Source organism: Cololabis saira, chromosome 20 (genome assembly GCF_033807715.1).
Source record: "Cololabis saira isolate AMF1-May2022 chromosome 20, fColSai1.1, whole genome shotgun sequence".
NCBI lineage: Eukaryota > Metazoa > Chordata > Actinopteri > Beloniformes > Belonidae > Cololabis > Cololabis saira.
The window spans coordinates 28,386,495-28,409,561 of record NC_084606.1 but is presented as its reverse complement, the minus strand read 5'-3'; the positions used below and the strand labels follow the sequence as shown (position 1 = coordinate 28,409,561).

Genomic DNA, 23,067 nt, shown 5'->3' with positions numbered 1-23,067 from the left:
GTGAGCGTTAACAGATGATGCAACTGACCTTATTAGAAAACTTATCAGGACACAGAAGTGTTCTGATAAGTGTGGGAAAGATACAGAGTTTGTGCCATTTATGAAGATGCTTTAACATTTCTGCATTTGTCCTTTCACTGAGGAAGAGTGAGCTTTTCTTTTTTGTTATGATTGTGATACTAACTAGAATACATTCACCACCTGCAACAGGCATCCCAACAGAGGTAAATTAGGCACTCGGGAAGCCCTTGCAGAGGTAATGGGGCAACTCTTAAACACTGGATGGGATAATCACTGCAGAGTGCGGAGAACAAAGTGCAAGCCGGCTGTAGAAACCGTGAGTGCTACGTTAGCAACATTTTGTTAGAATCCGTCAAGCAAACAGGCCTCTTAAGTCAAAACAGGAGTACATAGAATATAAAATGAAAGTTTTTTTTTTTTTTTTTTTTTACAAGGCCAGCAAGATTCAAGCATATGAAGAGAAAAACAAAACCAAAAACAGTAACAAGCATCAACATCATGCCTGTGTGAGCATTCCTTGAATTTTATAAGCTAATGGTCCTGAAACACATTAGGATGGTTGCTGGTCTTTAAACATCGATGGCAGTGACATGTGTGCTTTTAGTTTTTTGTTGCGGATATAGTTTCTTTTTGTTTTAATCATTTGCTGAAATAATGGGAAAAAAAGTTTAAAAAGACTCTAAATGGTCAAATAAGGATCAGGCCGCCTACTCTTTTGGTTGCCACTGCCAGGAACTGGGATCAAGTATTTACCAGTTCACAGACCTCTGACAGAGATGGTTATGCTGCTGAACTCTGGCATCCACAGATCAAAAGCATTCAGGTCTTTTTTTTAATGTATTAAAAGTACTCGCATGATTGTGCCTCTGCTACTGCTGCAGATGGAAAAAAAGCAACTCTTGATTTCAATCCGTCAATGCAGGAAAGGTAAGATGATCAGACCTCGGTGTCATGAGCGAGTCACGACGGCAGGTCGTGAGAGCTGAGTGTTGCACTGAGCTCTGGGACGGACTGAAGCGGATGGACAGGGACAACAGCGACGGGGGGGATGACTGGGGATGAAAACAGCGAATCAATTACCTTTATCCCTGGGAGTCCAGGCAGCCCTGGAAGTCCTGGCTCTCCCTACACAGGAAGAGTGTGACACGTTACAGCCAAGCCAAGCTGAGCTGAGTTAAGCCTCAGTTGAAGGCTCTGTGGGGTTTTGATTAGCTTTAAGTTAAATTCTGTTTGCTCAAGCGATCAAGCTGCTGCCATTCGGACAAAAGCAGCCTCCTGCGCATTAGAGTTTGTTGACTGTCCTTCGTTTGTGGTAAGCATTAGCTGAAGAGACTGAGCATGCATTTACATACCAACTCATGCAGCCACGGACTGACAGCTTGATTAGTGCTGGTTATAACACTCAACTCTTCACAAAGAGGGATGGAGTTTGGGTTTTCAGGATTTTATGAGTTCATGAAGGTGTGAAAAGTTCTGCTTTAGATACTTTGGGGTTAAACTCGCCAAAGTTGTTCAAGGGAACTGCACTGGCTTTAAGATCATTAGAGTTTGGCAGTGTGTGAGGTTGAGGGTTGGCTTATTCTGCAACCGAGATTGGGTCGTTGAAAACTCCACAAACCCATTCAAAGTAAGAGGTTAGGTCCCTCGTGAGGCCTTTGTGAGACTTCCAATAAAAAATTCTGATGATGAAAAATTTAATGCTCAATTAAGACCATTGTATTTATGGCTTATGAAAAGAAATGATTAAAGTGGCACGAGAATTATCAACTTTAATGGCACTCCAGGGATCAGAGGGGAGGCTGCACTTTACATCGTGGTTCTCGAAAGCTTTGTTCAAATTAATGAACAGAGCCGTTTCTTGTGGACTATTCTTTCCGAAACACTTATGGAGTACCTCTCTGTTGTAAAGTTATGACGGGAAGCAACAACAGAATCTTGTGATTTCTTGTGTGATGAGAAATACAGCTTGGCAGTGAGTCAGCACAAGCGCAGTGGGCGATGTAGAAGGAAAGGGAAGATTAGGCAGTCGAAGAATTAGTTAGAGCTGCACGTGCTTCCTTTTGCAGTACAGCAGCAAAAAAAAAAAAAGAAAAAGCACATTTGGTAAAAGCCTGCCTGTAATCAGTTTGTCCAAATAGAGGAAAAGAGAAGCCAAATTAATGAGGTGCAACACGTGGGATGAAAAACGTGTAATTAGATGAGGCACCGTTGCAATCTCAGCAGTAAGTCTGGTCGAGTGAAAGGCTTTGATTTTGCAGGAAATTATCTCCGCTTTTGGTGACTGATTGTTTTTTATCAGATTCTTATTAGCAGCTTTTTCTTCAGCAGTACGGAGCCCTGTTTTCATTCGTTACCTTGGAAAGCGTCAAACAGAGAACACTGGCTGGGAGCGGGGTCGCAGCAGCAGACACACTTCAACAAAGACTTTAGCTGCGCTGATACAAGGCAACATAAATCTGCATCTTGATAAAAACATTAAGATATCCTTAGGGCTTAGATGATACCTGAGGCTTTACAATGGCCTGAAAATATGGTCAAAACCAAGTAAATTTAAAACAACTTTAACAGGTCGGCTCCCGCTGATCTCCCCAAATACAACCATCCTTACTACCACAAGGCTGTCAAGGGTTGTAAAAGAGCAATATCCAGCTGTAACATCTTGCAGAAACAGACAAAAACCTTGATGTTTAATTCAACAGACGGATATATTTGGCAATAGAAGATGCATCTACATCAGAGAGTTACTGTTGTAAACTTTTTAGCAACAAACTCTGATGCCACAACTTCTACGTGTGATCATTTTTTTTTCCCTTTGCAATCAAAAAGCCTGATCTTTGCCAGTTGAAGTTATTACCTTATGCCCACTTCGTCCAGGTTCTCCGGGTTCGCCCTGTAACAAATGCAAAGAGTGTTGAGTTTTTCTTTCTTTTCTTTTGTAGCAGAAATTATTGTCAAATCCACTGTTTCTACTGGTCTTTGCTTCTTTTTTGTTTCAACTAATCCCGTTTTGACAGGATGTCCATCATTGTAAAATCTACAGTTGATCCATAATACCTTTGTTCCTTCCAAGCTGCCTGTAGAAAGCTCTCTTGATTCATTGATCTGTGAAACTATTCTGTTTGAAGTCACTTGGATTAGAATGGCGGCGAGCATGTTCTTCTTAAAACTCTTGAAAGCACTTTATTGTTTTGACTACTTTTGGTTTTGTTTTATGGTATAACTGCAGGGATATAATTACTGGAACTGACTGAACAATAGCCCAGCCAACCTTCCTAATTCTGCAAAGAATTAGTCTGGTTTGTCTGGATTCAACTTCACCAAGGGACACAGAAGAAACGGCCTCTGGACATTTAAGCTAGCTTCAAATCTTTCAACTGTATTGTTGTGCTGAGTTCCACATTTTAACACAATTTAAAATAAAAAAGAACAAAAAAAAAAAAAACAGCCCACACACAACAATAGGAGAAATTAAGAAATGCACTTAAAAAAACCCTTGGAATCAGTTCAGCACTCACCTTGATGCCTGCAGCAGAAGAGCCTGCATCTCCCTGAGTTAAAAAAAGGAAAAGAAAATGAAATACCAGAAGTGACAGAGGTTTATTTATGAAACAAGCAAGTTTACTGAACAATGTGGAGCATAGTTTTGCAACAGCTACATTTTTGTGGCCATAAACCGAGGAAATCCAGTAGGAAAGAGGATCGTTTGCTGTTCTAAACAGCGTGAAGACTCAGTATACCTTCTCACCGAAGTTTGAGACTGCATTTATGAGACTGCAGTGCTGGGTATCATTTCATTGTTTTCACAAAGTCAGAGCGCAGATGTGCAGCGGTGATGAAATCAGGAGTGAAATCCTACACTATAATAAGAGAAATCCACAACAGTAAAGGGGGCTTGATAGATGTACTGTAACCGTTTGAACATTTTTTTATTACACCTCTTCAGGTAACATATTGGACTCGTTGGAGAAAGAGCTACTTATGTGGAATTTTTCAGGCAAAGCTTGTCCAGACATCCAGAAGAGGCCTCTCCTATTCACGGCATTACTACAGCAGTGTACAGTAAAAACAGACATAAAACAAGGGGCCAATAAGTGTAATTATGGGCGGTTGGTGGGAAAAAGGAGGAGACTGGGTCTTTAACTCTGGTGTGGACTGTGTGGTTTCACTACACACACGCCTCACGCTCAGAAGTTGCTGAAGGAATGTTTCTCACCCTCGGCTTTTTATGGGAATCATTATGATGCACAGCACACAAGGCAATGTTTAATTGCAGATTTTTTTAAAAAGCATTTTAAAAAGAGATAATAAACTGCGTTACGGCTGGACCAGGTTGCACTCTCGACGGTGTCTCTACTCCCACCTCAGAAACTATCGTTCCGTTTAAAACGTGGGCATGTTAACAAGTTGTTTTATATTATGTTGATTGTACAAGTTTGCAAACTGATTGGACCTCCCCAGTTAGCTGCAAAAACAGACTACTCATATTGCGTTTTATGACGAATTAAATGCCTGCACATACTTTGACACAATGAAGTGGGAACGTTTTAGGCCAAACACTTAAAAACAGCGTGAATTTCATACTGCTGTCGACTTATTTTATAATGAAGGAGGCCTTTTGATTTTTGTGACATTGTTAAAACAAACAGCCAAATCAGAGCTGGTGCACACCTGCTGCCATTCGGCCTGGATGGATATGTTAAAATGCACTTTTTTTTTCTCTCGTTTACATGACCGAATATTCAGGTTTTAAAAGGAGTAACCCAGGGGTCATATTCGGGTTTTTAAAAACCCGAATATGAGCAAATTCGGGTTTTTCAAAAGGTTTATTGGTGTTTACATGGCCGTGCAAATTTGGGTTATTGCCAATATTCGGGTTTTAAAATGCACTTTATTGTTACATCAAATCCAAACAACAAAGGGAAAAAAATCTCCCCTTGTTAAGGTCATAATCATGCCAAATCAAAGATTCATTGCACTTTAAACAAGCGTGAATTATGTTTTTCCCTCAGCTAACACAGCAGGATTGCAATATTGTGGAAAATGTAACTTGCATTTACTTTACAAACTTTACGTAAATAAGTCAGCATTAGAGGAGTAGACAAAAGACCGAGAGGATGCTACACTTCTCTTGGGATAACACTTTGTCAGAACAGATCTAACACCAGCGACACGAAGCTCGGGAGCCAAGTGAGAGTCTCGACCAGAGTTTAATCTCTTCCAAATGCCGTCGCGTGAGATGGAAAAGGAGGCGGAGTTTGGAGGTGAGTTGAGGTGTGGCAGAGAGTGCCGAAAAGTCCCATCTGGGCCAATTACCACGGTGAGGCTGCAGCCTGGGACTTAACCACAGAGCAGAGGGAGATGGAGCGCTGTCACCACAACTCCACTTCATTACATGCACCCAGACCTGTCTCTGGATATTGCCATTTAAAGCTAATAGCCTGAAGGTCTCATAATGTATGCTTAGTAGATCAGGCCATTTACCAGCTGTTTGCTTGGGAATGAGATGTGCAAAGGAAATGGTGGGAATGAATCTGTGAGCAGTGAAGTCAGGGCAGAGGCGAGATATATTGTATGTCACCATTTAATGCCACTGCAGCCTTCGAAACATTGCTCTTATTCAACATTATGGCTATTAGCAGAGATGGCCAAATTTGGTGGCCTCAGATGAACATCGACCACAGTCACTGAGTTTGAATATACGTGAGGCGACATGAATTATGACTGGCTAGGAGGGTGGCAAGGCCCTGCCAACAGATGAAAGTGTGGCCCGTTCACAAGAGAGAGGCTAAATCTTAGGATTCAAAAACCAACCGCTGTGGCCCACTGGTCAAAGCCAAGCACTCATAGACCCTGGAACCCCCCGGAACCAATACTATACCTGCTCCCTCCTATTCAGGGTTATACAAGTTTTTTTTTTAATAGTAAAAGCCTTAAAAAAAAAAAAAACAACTTTTTTCTGCATGATGAGTCACAGTTAATTTCACAACTAGTTACATACTTAGGCAGCAAATGGTTCAGAACCAAAGCTTTTAACTGTGGTAATGATTTGTTCTAAATGAGGCCACAGATCGACCTGCAGATGCAGTTGGAAACAGCTCTCCGCACAGTTAATGACGGTGTATAAAAGCAACACAGCAGGTAATGTGGTACATAAATGTAAAATACTAAAAGCGGAGGAAAATTGGTAAAATTACCCAAATAATATAATCCGGTACAATTTATAAAAAAAGACCAGCTCGCTTCTTCATATTCTTTACTCTGCGGACGTACGTGACAGTCTTGACTGATTATATTTGTTTCCGAAAGTATTATCACCCAACAGGTTTGTGATATCCGTCTTGTTTGCCGGATCTATCCTCTAGTGACAACTTTTCCGTATCACTATTTTTTTGGGGTACAAAATAACCAAATTGAATAAATAAATGGCTCACTGACAAGTGGAAAACCCCAAAAACGCATTCAAAGTAAGAGGTTGTAAGAGGTATGCAATGATTGAGGGGAAGCCAGATTTCTTTAGAGATCAGTTATTAAATGCTGGTCTAAAGCATAATCATAATACTAGACAGGTGAGCTTAGGTTATTTGACACTTCCAAAACCAACTTCTGATATACTTAAAAGATCTGTTATTTATAGAGCCACCCAACAATGGAACACATTACCTGCAAATATGAAAAGTATCAAAAGCAAATATTTATTCAAAAGATCTATTAAAAAAAAAATTATGAGTGAGACCACACAGTTAGAATAATCAATGTTTTTGTACATGATGCTTGACAAATGTTTCTCTATTTTTATATCTCTATTTTTATATTATTGCCATTTTTAATGTACTTAGATTTAGACTGACAAGTGTCAGTTTATTTTGTATGTTGTATTGTATGTTTATGTGATGTTTTATGTGGACCCCAGGAAGATTAGCAACCACGACAGTGGAAGCTAATGGGGATCCGAATAAAGAATAAAGAATAAAGGTTATCTGATGATAAAACACCTAATGCTCAATTAAGACCATTGTATTTATGGCTTATGAAAAGAAATGGTCAGATAATAAAATAAACAAATACAATTTTAAGGCGTTAACAGCTTCACCCCTACTATAGATGTGTTAAATTAAATTTAACGGACTCGTGTCTCTGCTGAAACAAAGTCAAATCAACTTGCTGCTGTTTGTCATTCACACAGTTTGGGTTTTGATCCTTTCCTTGGCCAAATGATTCCTCAAGTTTTTCTTCAAATTTAAAAAGGTGAATGTCATGACCTGAAATGATAAAAAACGTCAGAGCTCAGCTGGAATCTAAAGTTCATAATAAGAAACCAAGGCTTGTCTGAGTCACAGCATTCAGCACCACTAGTGGGCTACTGAAGTTTCTGCAGCAGTGATTTAACATTTCAAATCCTTGGATCATTTTTACAAGGTTTTTAGATGTTGAGTTGGTGAATAGTTGGTTCCTCTGTATTAACTGTCAAACACAGAGGAGGACGTGTGATGGTCTGGGATAGTTCTGCTAAAGGCCAAGCCAGTGACTTTCACAACATATCTGTTATCCTGAGACAATCACGTGACCTGGAAATGTTCCAGTAGCCAAATGTTAAAATTTGCAACGTCTAAATCAGGTATTCCTTTATATTTAGATCTCAAATAAATCAAGAATCACACAGTAACAGAATTATGTGTCATAGGTTGACTGTTTCTTTTATAATCAGTCTTTTGTTTGCAATCCATGCAAGTATTTAATCTTGCAGTTAGTGTGGGCAAACGTTTAGATTGCTCATCCTGTCATCACCACAGATACAGGTCCCCTACCGTTAAAACTGTCTCCTTTTGTACCACTCACAGCCCAACTACTCTCTCTGCCATTTCACTCCCATCTGCCCTCCCCCCCTTGCTCACCCTTGCTGAAGCATTTTAACTTTCTCATCTCACACCTCCTGTTCTCACACTTCCCCTGCAGTGCATGCTATCAACCGTCAACTTGGGAATCCTCAGCTGGGAGAAAAAAGAGAGAGTGCCATCCTCTCTTCCCATGTCCCTCTCTGTCCTCCAGATTCCTTTTCTAGCAGTGATGCAGCAATAAAGGCGAGCCATTCATCAGTCATGCAGCTCCTACAGCAGCTCCGCTTGAGCGTACGTTTACGTCTCCTGCACGGAAAATATAAATCTGTTCTTCGTGTGTCCGACATATGCTAAACTCATCTGAAAGTATCTTGATTGAAATTATTCCTTCCATATGTCGTGCACAATGTTACATGAAACAGCCAGTTCTTCTAACCTGATGTTGACAGTCTGAGATGAGGTCATCTTATCCATCTTAACTGAAAATCTTAACTGTTTTGAGCTCTTTGCACCCCCCCCCCCACCCTGCCCCTTTATTACAAAACAAATGAGAACACGCTCTGAGAAAGGATGGCAGGTGACCGAAGAAAGTCTCAATAACCATGGGATTCAATTCCACTTTTCCCTTTTTCATTCCTCAGGCAAAAATCCATTAGTCCATTCTCCTTTTATTGCACTAAGGTAGACGACATCAAAGCACTCCCGGAGCTGCAAAGTTTTATCCCCTGCAACACTTTCCCTTTTGTTCACTCATTTTCCACACATGATATCCTGCATATGTTTCCTCCGAATTGTGTCCTTCTTGGCTGCCAAGTTCGGCAGTCTTTTAAAAACCACAGCGCCCATAAAGTGAGAGGTTATCAAAGTTGTTCTCCACTGAACGGCAATAAATTGGTCGTGGCATTTTGAGTACGCTACTCCCACTCAGCTCCCGGTCTATGAATTACATTATGTTTTCCTATCCAACTCGGTATCCTTTGCAAAAAGAAGCGTCTCGGGTGGATAATACATCACGATACACGGGGTTGGCTGTCTGGTGTCAGTGATCGTACTACCACTCTTTGGCAACGCCGGGAAGACTTTTCCCAGAATCACGAGAAGTTGAATCAACATTTTCAATGAATGGTTTATTCAAATTCGCAAATGCTTTGTTTCTGAAACGCTTTTCAACAGCTTTTGAAGGGTAAAGAGATCCATACTTTGCCATGAGGTCGGCCTAATAACTAACAAATAAAGCTGCAGTCTATTTTCATAAATGCTTCTTTTACATAACAATAACAGCATAAGCAGCGTGATGAGTTTCTGATGGGGATCATAAGGCCTCAGAATGTGAAGTCAGACTGCTGATTCAAAACAAAAGTTTCCTGAAAACAAAAGCTTTTTGGACAGAAAAACATGGTTCTATTAGTTTAGAACAATATTTCCAGCAAAGCCTCCACTTTCACAAGGGATGGCACTTGACTCCGGCTGCCTGTGCTGCGCTCCCCAGATCTCGTCTCAGATGGCTAACATTAACTTTTTGTAATGCTTTCTGGCAACTGCTGGGCCGTCTACTGTTTCTCTGTGCAGGATCCAAGTCATAAACAAAGAGAAGAAAAGTAATAATAATAAAAAGAAATGACATACCTTCTCTCCCATGTCACCTTTCGGTCCCTCTTCACCCATATCACCCTGTGATGAGATCACAAGTAATCATATTCAGTCTGCTGAATGCAGAATTTAATCAATCCTAAAACCCTGAAAGCCCGAAAAGAGGATTGCCTAAAAAAGCGTCGTACACAGTAGGTCTGCCTATGAATAGTGTAACTGATGCTTGAAGAATACGCCGAGTTTATTGCGGCCAGATTAGCATTAACGTACAGTATGGCAACGGTGTTTCATCAACGTTGGTCGCCATCTGTGGTGACAGTTTGATCACATGTGATGTAATGCACCCTGTGGGGTAGAACAGACGTCCTAAACTCATGGCGTCAGCCTCTGCAGCTTACCAAATTTACAACTTTCCTATCTTAGCTCCATGAAAAAGACTAAATGTCAGTGCCGTTTATAGTCATGTTAACCAATAGCCAATTGGTTGGGTTACGATAAAAATTTTGTTTAAAAGAATTTTTTTTTTTTAAATCATATTTTCCAGATGATTTACATTAATGGCCTGAATTTTCTTTTACGGCCGCAATAAAGTTTCGATTTGTGGTTGAGACCGCCGACTGCACATTCAGAGTTCAGAAAGGAGTTTGGACATGTCTTCCACCTGCAGTCTGTCACATCTCCATAAAGGGGTCACGGTATGCAAGTCTATGGGAACGTTCTCTCATTTTACCTTAACAGACACTTTCCTAATGAGTTTGCCACATTCAAGTGTTATTAAATGAAGTATTGTGTTGTGTTTGCAACAGGATAATGTGATGATAAAACAAGGATGAGGGTTAAATCGAAATCTCAACATGACAGTCCAGTTATCAACATCTAGCTCTGAGAGGATTATTGTTTTTAAATAAAATAAAAAGATAAGCGATTCTAACACTTGGACCAATTTTTTTTCATTTGAAGACAGTAAGCTCCCATCATACTTCACATTTTTCCTTTAAAAAATTCTAATGTTACCAAGACTTTCCTGTATTGAAGAAAACAAGTGATGAAAAGGTTCAGGTGTTGTTTGTCCAGTTCTTTCTGCAATCAAGTCTTAAAAAAATCAGTTTCAATTTCGCTTATGGGAATATTTGCTTCCTTTAACTTTTTCCTTCCCAATTAACAGTAAAAACACACACAACCACACTAACTTTGGACTCCTGTCCCAGTCATCCCTTGGGATGAAGTGACCAAACAAGAGACCAAATAAAAGTAAATCATTTAGAAAGTCTATTCCTGTCGAGGTACCCAATCAGCTAAAAGATAAATACAAAAAACCCTTCCTTTATGCTGCTTTAACTGCACACAGATACCCTAAACTGACTTCCTCTTGTTAACTTTATAGCTAGAAATCTCCATGTACGTTTTCGCATTTTTGCTGCCATCACAAAAGTGTAAATTACCTTTACCAAGGACGGTGACAAAAACCGTCGCCATCACAGATCCTGGCTTAACAGGAAACAAACAAAGTGATCTTTTTGATTACAATACACCTTTGCATCCCAGAAGCCTTCAAGCCCACAGACATTGTTGCTGCCACTGGAGAAGGTTACAATAGGCCTTCCTTTTTGTACAGTTTTAATCGAAGAGACATTAGTGAATGGAGCTCTGTCCTGTCAATTATGTCAGAAGCTTTCTAACGTCTACACGGTTATATCAGCTCTGGATGAACGGCAGTTTGTGATTCAGCGCCGTCTGAAGGGTCAGACATCTCCGGAGTTCCAGCTTAGGCTTCTGCCATTGGATTTAATGCACTGAAATTCCTTGAATCATTTAATGATATTATGCACCGTAGAGGGAGAAAAATGTATATCCTTTCCAATAATCCATTCCTTGGAACGCCCATGCATACAAACCCAGCCTTCTATGGACACTTCTTTTGTACCAAATCGCAATAACCATCAACTGCTTACACCACCTCTTTGAAATGACATTATCATCATTTTCTATACTTCATTTATAGCATTGAAGCATCCACGTCCCAACTTTTTAAAAGTGTATTGCAGACATCCAAAAATGGTCGCATAGTAACAAAGTGAATTAAACAGATTACAAAAAAAAAACATTAAATATAATGGGTTCATACTGTCAGCAATGAAATAAAAGTCCTGTATTTTTCATTTGTATTTAAATTCTCCAAACTTTCTTTGTGATTAATGATTGAACATTAGTGTAGTAGGTTAATAGTAAATCCCACAAATGTAAAATGAAGTTTGTTGTTTTTGTTGCCCAGTCAGGTGATTAAGACACTGAGCCAAGGAGAAGCTGTAACAGGTTTCTAAGCTTCTCGGTTTTATAGGTGTTAGAGGCTGCTTCCCTGAATTCTCCCGCTGGTTAATTAGCCAACAATCAATGGCAAAAACAACAGTTCAGGTCGACATGTCTGGCTCTTCTTGAAGAAAAAGCTTCTTGTTCTTTGGTCCAAGTTAAAACACTGCCTGGCAACAAACAGGTCATTTTACTTTTAATAAATCCACATGATTTCCTATTAAAATTGGGCTGCAAATCATACAACAACTGTTCCAAGGATATGAAATCAAAGCCATTTGTCCGAATGGAGGTTAATTCAAAACGAACTTTAAGACATGGGGATTACTGTAACCGTCTCTGTGCTTGACATTTCTGTGTTTTTCCATCTAGAAATATATATTTCTTAGAAGTTAAAATGACTTGTAGCATGGAGTCAGAATCGTAATTTGCTTTCCTGAATTTGCTCGCTGGCTCTTTCTTTGGAGAACAAAGCCAAAATCTACAATTTACACCGACAAAAACTGGCCTTACTTCAGAAAAGCAATTCTCAGCTTGGAAGTTGAGACCCTGTAAGTAGTCTGACAGGTCTGGAAATTAGCAAAAATTACATTCTGATGCTTAAAAAAGATAGATTTCCTTTTTTTTATTTTCCTAAAAACAAACAAAAAAAAAAAAAACCTGAGTAAGGAACACTGCTATTTGATCAAATTATTCCCAAGCTACAGACGTGTCAGCCAAAAGGGTCATGCGGTAGGTAGATGAAGCCTGATTTTATGGAGCGATACGAATAAAGTCTGGAGGCTTTTGCTAACACATAAAGACTACAGCAGCGGCACTTTGTGTGTGTGGGCCTGGATACCGCTTTCGCACTAACACAAACTGAAATGCTGGAAACCAATCTACCCTCTCAGAGCTTTGGGTGATGCTTACAACTTTATGGAAATGACACGATCTCGCTTCCCTCGAATCGGCTGGCTGCGGCTTCAGGAAGTCTGTATCAAGCTGTTATTTGCATTCAGCCAGCTCTCTGCAGGATGCCTATAATGCTGTGAGCAGCGGTTGCTAGGTGATTGTTTCCACAAAGCCAGATTGTACCCAGGTATTTTGGTGATCGAAAACAAGTCTGATTTGACTTAAAACAACAGCCCGAAGGCCAATTTTGTGGTCGATGAAGCAGACTGAATCATCACTTCCCTCCCCGGCTGCCGGTTTGGTCGGTGGTCACACTTCCCGCCTCGTGCTCTCCAACAACTTAGGACACCATTAGAATTAAGGAATGGAGAGGGTGAAGCTGTCCCTCCTGGGACCTTATTTTAGGCATCCCCTGGCGAAGCTGCGTGCAGTTTAGCGACTCATTTAATCGCTGACTCACTGATGGCCAGATCTCAGAATAAGATGAGCCAAAGCTGAGAGACATGTGGGAAGAGCTGCTGCCGTTTTATCACAGCGGCTTGTCTACCGCATGGTGGGACACTAAGAATAATGTTTGGAGATCTGAATTAGCGCTTTACCTTTTCACCTCGTTCTCCCATTTCACCCTGTTGAGAAAGAAAGCAGAGTATTAAACACTGGACAGCTCTGGGAGCTGGGCTGGGCGGTGTAATTACCGCAGCCACTTAGGGTTAGATTGTATCTGGGGTTAAATTTATCGTAGATTACTGGTATACTTGTGTTATTGCTTCTTTCCCCCAATCACACCCTAAAGTCTTGGCTTCTTTTTTTTTTTTTGACTGTTTTTTTCATGACTTCAGGTAGTCAACATAGTTTTTTAAGTTACATTTCACTAATTACAACTAAACATGCACCATCTTTGTTTTCACACAAATTCATGCCTCAGGTTTGAAAAAAAAAAGTATTAAAAGTGCATTTATGTATGAAATAAAGAGCACATATAGACAAATGAAGCACAGTTGGTGGTCCAAAACTAGGATGCAGGTGAAAGAATAAAATACATTAAAAAAAGAGGTTTCTTTGAACTGAAAAGGCAGAAATAAATAACTAAAACTTAGATGCACCGCATTTATTTGTACACAATGAATTCATGCCTCATAAATGGCAAAAACACATGTGCATGTGTCTTTGAAAAAACTAAAAAAAAAAGAAAAAAACAAGCAGTGCTAGGCTGGTGGTCCAAAACCATGAAGGAGGTGAAAAAAATGATTAAATGATTAAAAAAATCCATCTATTCAAACTGAAAGGGCAGGGAAGATTCTAAAAGACGTAAGAGGCGATATAAAGAGAATAAGAGCGCACAAAACATGTGTGCACCAGACCTTGGCCCCTGGGACACCGTCCAGTCCTGGGATACCAACATCCCCCTACACATACACACAAACACACACACGCACATACACGGTTTATTCAGTTTTCTGCTTTCCAAACTAAAATTAAAAGGTGTGTGTGTGTGTGGAAGGGGGGGGGTTACACATTGATTATGGGGCAAGGACGTGGGATTGTGTATCTGAATCTCTCTGTGTGTTATTATAGGTGTGCAGATGAATAAATTATACTAAATCTAAGGAAAAGAAGCTCAGACATTTACAGTTATTTAAATTGCAAACTAAATCTAAAAGTAAGGGAGGATAAACAGGCTGATTAAAAGCCTAATTATGTCTGCTGCCGTTCTGTACATGAGTAAGGGAGAAAGCCAAGTCCATCTGGTGGATGCCAGTTTACTGTTAGTGCGAGGCTCGATCTTTCTGCAGCTCCACGAGAGAAACCAACCTCGGTCCGTCTGCTGCCAAAAACAATTAACCCCCTGACCTGTGTAAACCTACCACATCATTACCCTTTTAAAAGAGCAGTAGCTATTCCTCAACCCAGACAGACAACCCTAACCAGATGAAGCTGATTAGTCCGGCTAAAATGAAAAATATAGCAATTCATTATTTTGATTAAAATTCCCGTCAGTGGGTAACTCAGTATGGGTATTCATTCGCACACGCACAAAACATTAGACAGAAAAAAAAACCCCACTTTTGTGCATTCTTTTTTTTCATTTTCACAAAGATCTTTTCTCTTGTTTCTCAGTTTCTTCTGGTGGCTTTCATTTTTAGCACAATAATGAAGACTTGTGGGAAAAATGATCTCCCCGCTACACTGGTGATGAAACTTTTTAAATGCTGGAACCTTGTATCATTCATCAGCCCACATATGGGAGTCATTGACATAATGACGATGGTATATTGCCACAATGATGGTGGAGTCTGATTAAAAACTCCCAGCCTTTGGATGATAAGGTTTGCATTAGCGATCAGTCTCCCCGCCCCCTTGAGCAGATATCCATGTCAGATCAAAATGATGTCTGCCAGTCAACCCGTCTCTGCTAACTGAGCAGCTTCAGCTGCCTTAGAGTCCAACTTCCTGCATGAGTGAGGCTTACATACCATAACATACTTTTATAACTGGATTGTCCAGAACTGGAGTTTCTATTTCATGGGTTCTGGCAAACCATGCTCTTTTCACAAGTGAGGAATAAACCTTCAGCTTTAGCCACTTCCACAGTTGGTATGGGCTGTCGTTCTGAAATGAAGCCTCTTTACACAGACTCCTATTGCAGCCACACAGTCCTGTTCATGTTTCATCAGTGCATGCACGAGTTCTGAAAGATGGCACCCCCTTAAATTACCTCCTCATTCATTGTCACTACTTGAACAAATTTTTCTTTTCTTGTTGGAACAAAACACTTTCCCTGTATTTTCCTGCTTCGTGAAACACCTGCATTGTCTCTTCTCGATTTGGGTCGAGGGCAAACTGCAGAAATGAGCTCAGTGTGTGAACAGATTCACGGGCAGCCAAAACCATGTTTTGCGGTTGAGACTTGAGGATGCAGCCCAGGGCTTTTCCTCTAAAAGAATAATGGTTTGAAAATGTCAGAACGCATGTCAAGTATTCTAATATGAAAAGTGCTACGCACGACCATAACTGATATGAACTGGCTTTCAAAAGTAAAATACCATCAGGTGTGGATGGAAATTAGCTTTCAGCACTTCATGTGAAGCATTTTTTTGAGGGAAGAGTTGCACGCTTTTGGAGATAAAGGGGATAAGGGGAAACATTTTTGCATTATATAATTATAAATATCCAATTGGGGAAAAAAAAGCTGAGATACAGACTCGAAGTTAAAATTACTCTTTTACAAAGATTGAATTACCTGATTAATATAATTCTGCACATTTTTCCGGATTTATGGTTTTGTTATGTTTCCTTCATTTTGTGCTGACCTTGTCTTTTTGCTTTCCATGAATTTTATTGAATTTTTTTGTTATAGTAGTCTTCTGTTCTGCTGGCTTTCCATTTTCATGTGGTAGCACTTACTATGTGCATTCCTTTCAGTTTTGTTTGCCATCTTTGTCTCATATCTAAGTTCCTTTACTGATTGCAACAACCTGCCTCGAGTTGTCAGTAGGTTTATTTCTGTCTCCTTTGTTCACAGTGCAAGTCTCATCTTTGATTCTTGTGTTTGTACAGATGTTTTTTTTTATCAGTGTCATACTCTTGTTCTTGTTACAGTACCTTATCCTTTCTTAAACGTCCTTTTCTGCTACCCTCTACGTCTTGTCTGTTACTCACACCTGTCCCCCCCATGTGAGTATATGGTGGTTTGTCTCTCCAGCTTACTCCCCTGCCAGTCCATTTGTGGTGTTTCATATTGTCTGTAACTGTTGTACTTTCCCAAACCATTCTCCTGTCAGCTTCAATACTTTGATTGTTTTCTTTTTTCTTTTATTCTTATCCGCATCTGGATCCTTCCTGTCAGTTCTGACAACATTATTGGTACAAATAATCCAACAAAGTTTAGAAACAGCCACGAAGAAAATTAATTTCCTTTTTTTTTTAGTCTCCGTTTTGTCTCTTTATTTGAGTGAGCTCACCTTCAGTCCATCAACACCTGGATTGCCAGGAGTCCCGAAAGCACCCTGGCAAACAAGAAAATAATAGTAGATTTTAAGCAGTATGTTATTATTAAACAGCCTCCTTCTATTTCATTAAACTGCAAAAAAAGAAGAAGAAGAAATAAAGTAATGAAATACTCATGGATACAATTTGATTTCTTTAGATGCAAAAAAAGTGAGTCAATCCTTTGGATTTTCCAGATTTCTACATTTATTACTCATAAAATGTAATCTGATTTTCTTATAAACCGCAATTAAAACCAAACACGGTCTGACTAAACTAATAAGACACAAAGATTTGAACGTTGTTGATCATCTGCAGTGCCTGCTGGAAAAGAGAGAAACTTCTCAGTGGACCTGAGAGTTTTAGGAGAGAATCTGAGATCGCAAGTATGGGTCGTTGAGGTGCTCTTTACAAGACAGCCTGGTTGTCATGAATCATCCGTCTCCAACACCCGCTTTCACAGGAACTTTGAAGAAGGATTTTAAAGATCCATGAGGCTGGAAAAGGCTGCAAAAAGGAACTCTACAGCTCTGAGTGTTCAGTTCACAATAAGAGAGTGTCCCAAACTGGGGAAATCTCCCCAGGAGCCGATGTCCTGCAAATGACAAAGTAAGTTCACTGCTGCTATGATTACGCTTGGTTTTTCTGCCCAATGTGATGAATTAAAACAATGAATGAATAATACTATAAAGGATTTAGTGACATCTAGTGATGAAACTGCAAAATGCAGCCAACTCTATGTGGTAGATTTAATGGGCAAACTCTGAGGCAGCTAAAACATCAAGATCCTTACATTCATGTGAATCTATACTCATGAAAACATGGCTACAAATATCACAGTAAACCTCTGCCAATACATCCCCTGAAATGCTGCACTGGAGAACTTTAAACAAGCGTTTGGTTGACGTTGCCAAGCCCGAGGTCTGATCTGGACTCCGCCGGGATGCTGAAGAGGCCCGTTCAATCAATACATCCGAGAAATATTAATGTACTGAAACGCTTTTGAGCAGTGGGGCGATCCAAGTCTCATCAGCAGTAACAGGAAACGTTGGAGGGAGTTTCCAATAAAGTCAATTACTTTTTCCAGCCCATTCTTTTTGTGATTAATTACTCAATTTATTTGAATACACATGAAAAGGTAGAAATGTTAGTGCATTGTCATTATCTTGTTTGATTGCTTTTGTCTGTACCTCTGACTGAAATGAAGATCAGTTTGCAGGTACTGCTTTGACTAAAAAATTTTAATTTTAAAAACTCATTCTCATCGAGTGGCTTGCTTATCTTAGCTGATATTATATGATAAGAGTGACTCTCTGTTACCATGGTCACATGTATTATGTCTGAGACACTGGCATACAGAAGAAATACAAAAAGGGTCTTTTTTTTTTCAAATCAGTATGGGTGTTTTGTAGAAGGACCAATTCAACATGATTTATGCCCCGCTCTTTATCATGCAATGGCGATCCATCAGTTACCAAGGTGATGAAACCTGAACAACTCCTGACACGTAGCCCTGTGCCAAACACAGCAGTCCACTGGCAGCAGATCTAATTGATCAGCCCCGGGGCCTGGCTTATGAGTCATTAACACGGCGGTGTGTCATCATTGACCCCTCCACATACGGCCCCCTCTCCCAACGGGCGGCCTCGCCGACAGATGACAGCACAGACAGGAAATGTCTGATTGGGTTACACTGAACAAACACTGGCAGCTACCTGATGGCTGGATGTGGTTTACATCTGTTCCCCACATCAGCCTATATCAGAGCACTTAACTCCAGGTTGTCTGTTCTCCATCTTCCCCCCTCTCTTTCTCCGTCTTGAGCTTTCTTTCCTCTTTGTGTTTACTTGCCCTGGCTGTGGTTTTCCATCTCTAATCTCCAGGTAAACATATTTAACACTCAAACTATTTCCACAGTCACTTGCGTGACTTAAACCTATCATATCCAAAACATTATTCAAAAGCTTAAGACACTACCTTTTGATTTATATTGGCATTGAAATAAAAAGAAAAGCCACAATTCTAGTAGAGACAGACAAAGAATGCAACTTTTCACTGCAAAATGTACTTTAATGTACCTTTTTAGAAGGTAACTAAGGTAGGGTAAGTCCTTAATGTCAGTAGAACAAGAAATTATTATTATTTATATCTTACCTTTGGCCCTTGTGGCCCCTCAGGTCCCTGTAAATGTGAAGAAAGAAAGGGAGATTGAGTGGAGGAAAAAAAAAAAGAAGTTAATATAAGTAGATATAATGCGATATCCACAGCTGATATGATGGCTAGGAAGCCTCATAGCATTTCACCCTTCAGGCAGAACTGAATCACAAGCAGTCATTTGTTTTATTCTCCGGCAAAGATAGAAAATCTTCTCACAAAGAGCTTTATTTTAACTCAACTGCACCAATCTTCAATGAGACCATGCAAAACAGCGGTTTTATCTTTTATGTGGATCTCGGTCTTTATTCATTTTAATAACAAAAGCAAAAATGTGTCTGAGGGCAAGGGCAAACACTACACAAGTTAATTATTTAAAAATGGGACACCAACTAGAAAGTCTGACAAAGATAATAAGTTAGGCCAGAAAATAAAAAAACTATATCTGAGATTTATATCAGTGATCAATGTCCCTGGTAGAGCAGTTTACATTTTCAAATATGCTCAACTGATTGCATATTTTATTCACAGTAAACCAGAAAAGCACTGAAAGCAAGGATGTATACCATCTTGAGCAAAAAATAAGGTAATTTTGAAATTTGACGCAAGCAAAACCTATTTTTTTTATAACAAAACGATAGAACAGGTTGATATCTTTAGTCTGGAAGACAAAGCGCATCCATGGTTTCCAGAAACAATTTCAAATTTCGATTTGTCGAACCACAAGATAGTTTTCCACTTTGCTTCAGTCCATAATAAATAAACTTTAGCCTTGAGACGACAGCAGCATTTCTACATTCACATTTGTTTTTTTCTTTCCCTGACAGAGCTTTAACCTGCACTCGTAGGTGGTATGTAGGTGAACTGTCTGCTTTTAACACATCACTACTCCAATCCACTCCTGATTTTAACCTCGTCCCTTGAACTTGGACATTTTTCTTAAGCTTCTTCATTTTGATGATATAATGTGCAGCAGATTTTAAGTCGTTCCAGTTTCATGCTGAGGAACATCCTTCTAAAGCTGTTTCACAATTTGCAGAGACAGTTTCTTGCAGATCGGTAAACCTGCCTACTTTTACTTCTGAGAGACTCAGAAACTTTCTTCAAACCCAATCATGCCACTGACCAGTTGCCAACTAACAAAAATATTTGTGGATGTTACTTCAGCCTTTTATTTATTTATTTATTAACTTGTTAAAACCTTTTTGAGATGTGTTGCTGCTAACAAATTCATAAATAAGCTAATATATTTCATGGTATGGTTAAATGTCTGACATTCAACATTTGATTTGGACAGAGTTTCCTGCAATATACTGTGAAGAAAATATGTTTATGAGATTGAAAAGTCTCTGCATTTCGTTTTCCCTCCCTTTTGCCCCCAAGACCGTGAATTGAAATAAGTGGGGATCGATAAAGGGTTGATGGACATATTTTGCCTTTACTTACTTTATATCCCCACCTTACTTAGACTTGAAAAGACAAAACTACAAGTACTTTATTCAGAGGAATATTATATGAACAGATGATGCTTTATCAACTCCTTTATAGATAACTCTTGCTGGCCAGCCTTTTTCTTAGTTCGGGTGCAGGATCTACAGGAGATAGTATGATTTGACTTTTAACTTGTTATTGGGTGAAAACCAGACAGACTTCATGACTTACAACAACAGTTTGTCTGGTTTTATTCATGCTATTGCAATATAACTACATAAAAAAAAACATGGTGAACTGTTGAGTGTAGAATGTTTGTGGTGAAAATAAATAAATATATATATATTTTTAAATCTGGTTAATGGGTGCATGCCGAAGTTGAAAATTCAAACCACCAGTGCAAACTTCTGAGAAGCATGTTTTAGCCGGGGCCAAGTTATGACATAGTACCAGTCCGCTTTTATGGGAATAAGCTGTTTATTGAATCATATCTTGTTTAGTTTTTGGTCGACGAAGCGAGGTAATCACCACATAACTTAAGTTCAAAAACTTTTCTCAGTTTTTAAATGTCCATTTTCCTAAAAAAAGTAGCCTTTTAAAAGCCCTGAATCAACAAGTTCTCACATTTACAAACATGGGCCACATAGTTGCACCTCATTTATAGCGCATTCCTTCTGCGCTAATAACAAAAACTTCAATGATGAACTTTCATTATCCCAGCCAGCTGAGAGAAAGGTCTCCTCCTGCTTCCCTTTAAAAGTCTTTGTTAGCTATCCTCAGTCGGATTTGGTAAACATGTTTATGACCCATCAGGTATGTGAGAGCATGTGCCACTCGCCTGAATGCTAATTAAGATGGCTACATCTGAGAGCACTCAGGAGCTACTTGCTGAAAAGGAGATTTTTTTTCCTCTCAAAGTTAAGGGCTCTCATGGCTCTTTTGTACTCAGATTGGGCGCCAATAGCATTACAAATGAGAATCTAATCTCATTTAAAAGGATGCTTATTTCCGATACAACAACTCTTTACGATTGGACATGCTTACGATGACAACTCAGCTCAGTGTTTAAAAAGACCAAGATTCCCCAAATGTGCAATATCAAGAGGACCGCTATTGAAGTCGAGCATCCAAGCAGAAATACAAAGCACTGAATGTTTGCTACATTCATTCATGACGAGGAAATGACAAACAATGAGGCAGTTGCCAGGTCAATTCCCACATTCAGACTGCAACACTTGAACCCTGAGCTTTTGAAGGACTTCCAGAGCGTGCGGCCCTCGCTGTTGCATTTACAGGAAAACATTCAGGCTGATCAAAGTGCACAAGAGCTCCAAGTTTGAGCTTTGGGGTGCAGGTTGGGAGGCTTTCCTGCAGTATTATTCTGTTTACATGAAATCGTGGCGCTTTGAACTTTGAAACAAATTCATCATTTTGACAGTCATTCCTTTTCTTATGTTTAGGAAATGCAGCTAGAGGTTTCAATAACATTGTGATGATGACCACCTCTGCAGAGACTGAACATGTGTGCTTAACTGGAACTATGTGAATACTGTTTAATTTTCTAAGGCCTTTCATTAACATTAGTTCTACCACAACTACTGCTACAATAAACAAAAGTGCAGCTAAGAAGAAAAAGGCACAGCTGTCATCCAATCATAGCGCTGAAAAGCAGGACTGAAAATTGATTGTTAGGTTAATATATTAAGGTCTTCGCCTGCCTTCTTTACTTCAACTGCATCGGGTTAAGAGTTGACTTTTGGAGCTTTGGGTGTCATTAGACTGCAGGTTACAGCGCAGCGCTACTGTGCACTTCAGCTGTGATGACAGTGGTGAGTAATATTATGTTAACCTACTGTACAGCTTGCACCGGAGAGTCCTAGGCTGGCTCTCCCGCATAGTTCGAGTAAACTGGGACGTTAAATTACATTCAAAAGAGCTTATAATAACACATGTTGCACCTTCAGTTTGATATATTAGAATACATTTCTCAGAACTGCACTTTGATGTTTGCAAGAGGGACTCTTCTGGAAATGTCTTGATACAAATTTGAGTTAGCACATATTTAATAAACTGCATCTTATTCAGTTTTAATAGGGTAAAAGTGTTCCTCCATGCCATGCCGTATGGCATTATTGCACTGGAAAAACTCCAGTCTGACAATAGCAGAATTGTTGCTGGTTTAAAAAAAAAAAAAAGCACCTAAGGCTATTAAAGCAAAAAAAAAAAAAAAAAAAATGCTTGTTCTAAAAATGAAACATTTCCCAAACGTTAGTTAAACTGAATTGATTAAGCATGTCCTCAGCTTTCCTCTCACATCTTTGTTCCTCATGTTTTGGCTTAGCATTTTTTTTCCCCTTCGGCTTCTTTTCCTTTGTAGAGGTCACAACAACAGATCATCGTGTTCTGCGTTTCCATTTAACAAAAGGTTTTATGTTGGATGCCCTTCCTGAAACAACCCTCCCCATTTACACTGGCTCAGGACCGCCACAGTGAGTGACTGGCTGATGTTGGGAAATGTGGGGTTCAGTGTCCGGCCCTGGGACACGCTGGAATGAGACGTTGCTGGGAATCAGTCTGGGAGACAACTCTGGCCACTATACCATACACAACCCTTTGTTTTGTTTTGTATTAAAAAAATAGTGAGACAAGGGTGTGAAATATATTAAAGTGATGTGTTTTTCACTATTATTAGGAAAATTAGAACCCTGAGTGTGTTTATTTTTATTTTTTCAGTTTAAGCTGTGTATCGTGGGTAATTTTGGGTGGATGTAAAGAGCTATCTGCAAAAGTCTTGCAGCATGGAGATGAAGGAGAGTTTTTTTCAAGTTATGGATGAAACATATTTAGA

The 23,067-nt window shown here is 39.6% G+C and overlaps 2 protein-coding genes across 2 annotated transcripts in view; one reads left to right on the top strand and one right to left on the bottom strand.

The window, feature by feature from the left end:
- LOC133420152 (collagen alpha-1(XXV) chain) overlaps nucleotides 1-23,067 on the bottom strand; it is a 174,044-nt gene that overhangs the window by 20,546 nt on the left and 130,431 nt on the right. The window contains exons 10-17 of the mRNA XM_061709747.1: nucleotides 18,789-18,815; nucleotides 16,610-16,654; nucleotides 14,009-14,053; nucleotides 13,247-13,273; nucleotides 9,483-9,527; nucleotides 3,537-3,569; nucleotides 2,876-2,911; nucleotides 1,102-1,146 (exon numbers count right to left, since the gene is read on the bottom strand). Coding sequence (XP_061565731.1) covers nucleotides 1,102-1,146; nucleotides 2,876-2,911; nucleotides 3,537-3,569; nucleotides 9,483-9,527; nucleotides 13,247-13,273; nucleotides 14,009-14,053; nucleotides 16,610-16,654; nucleotides 18,789-18,815 — 303 coding nt within the window. The remainder of the gene's footprint in view (nucleotides 1-1,101; nucleotides 1,147-2,875; nucleotides 2,912-3,536; nucleotides 3,570-9,482; nucleotides 9,528-13,246; nucleotides 13,274-14,008; nucleotides 14,054-16,609; nucleotides 16,655-18,788; nucleotides 18,816-23,067) is intronic.
- The window catches only part of rpl34 (ribosomal protein L34), a 216,838-nt gene that overhangs the window by 72,928 nt on the left and 120,843 nt on the right, over nucleotides 1-23,067 (top strand). The gene's annotated exons all lie outside the window — the stretch shown is intronic.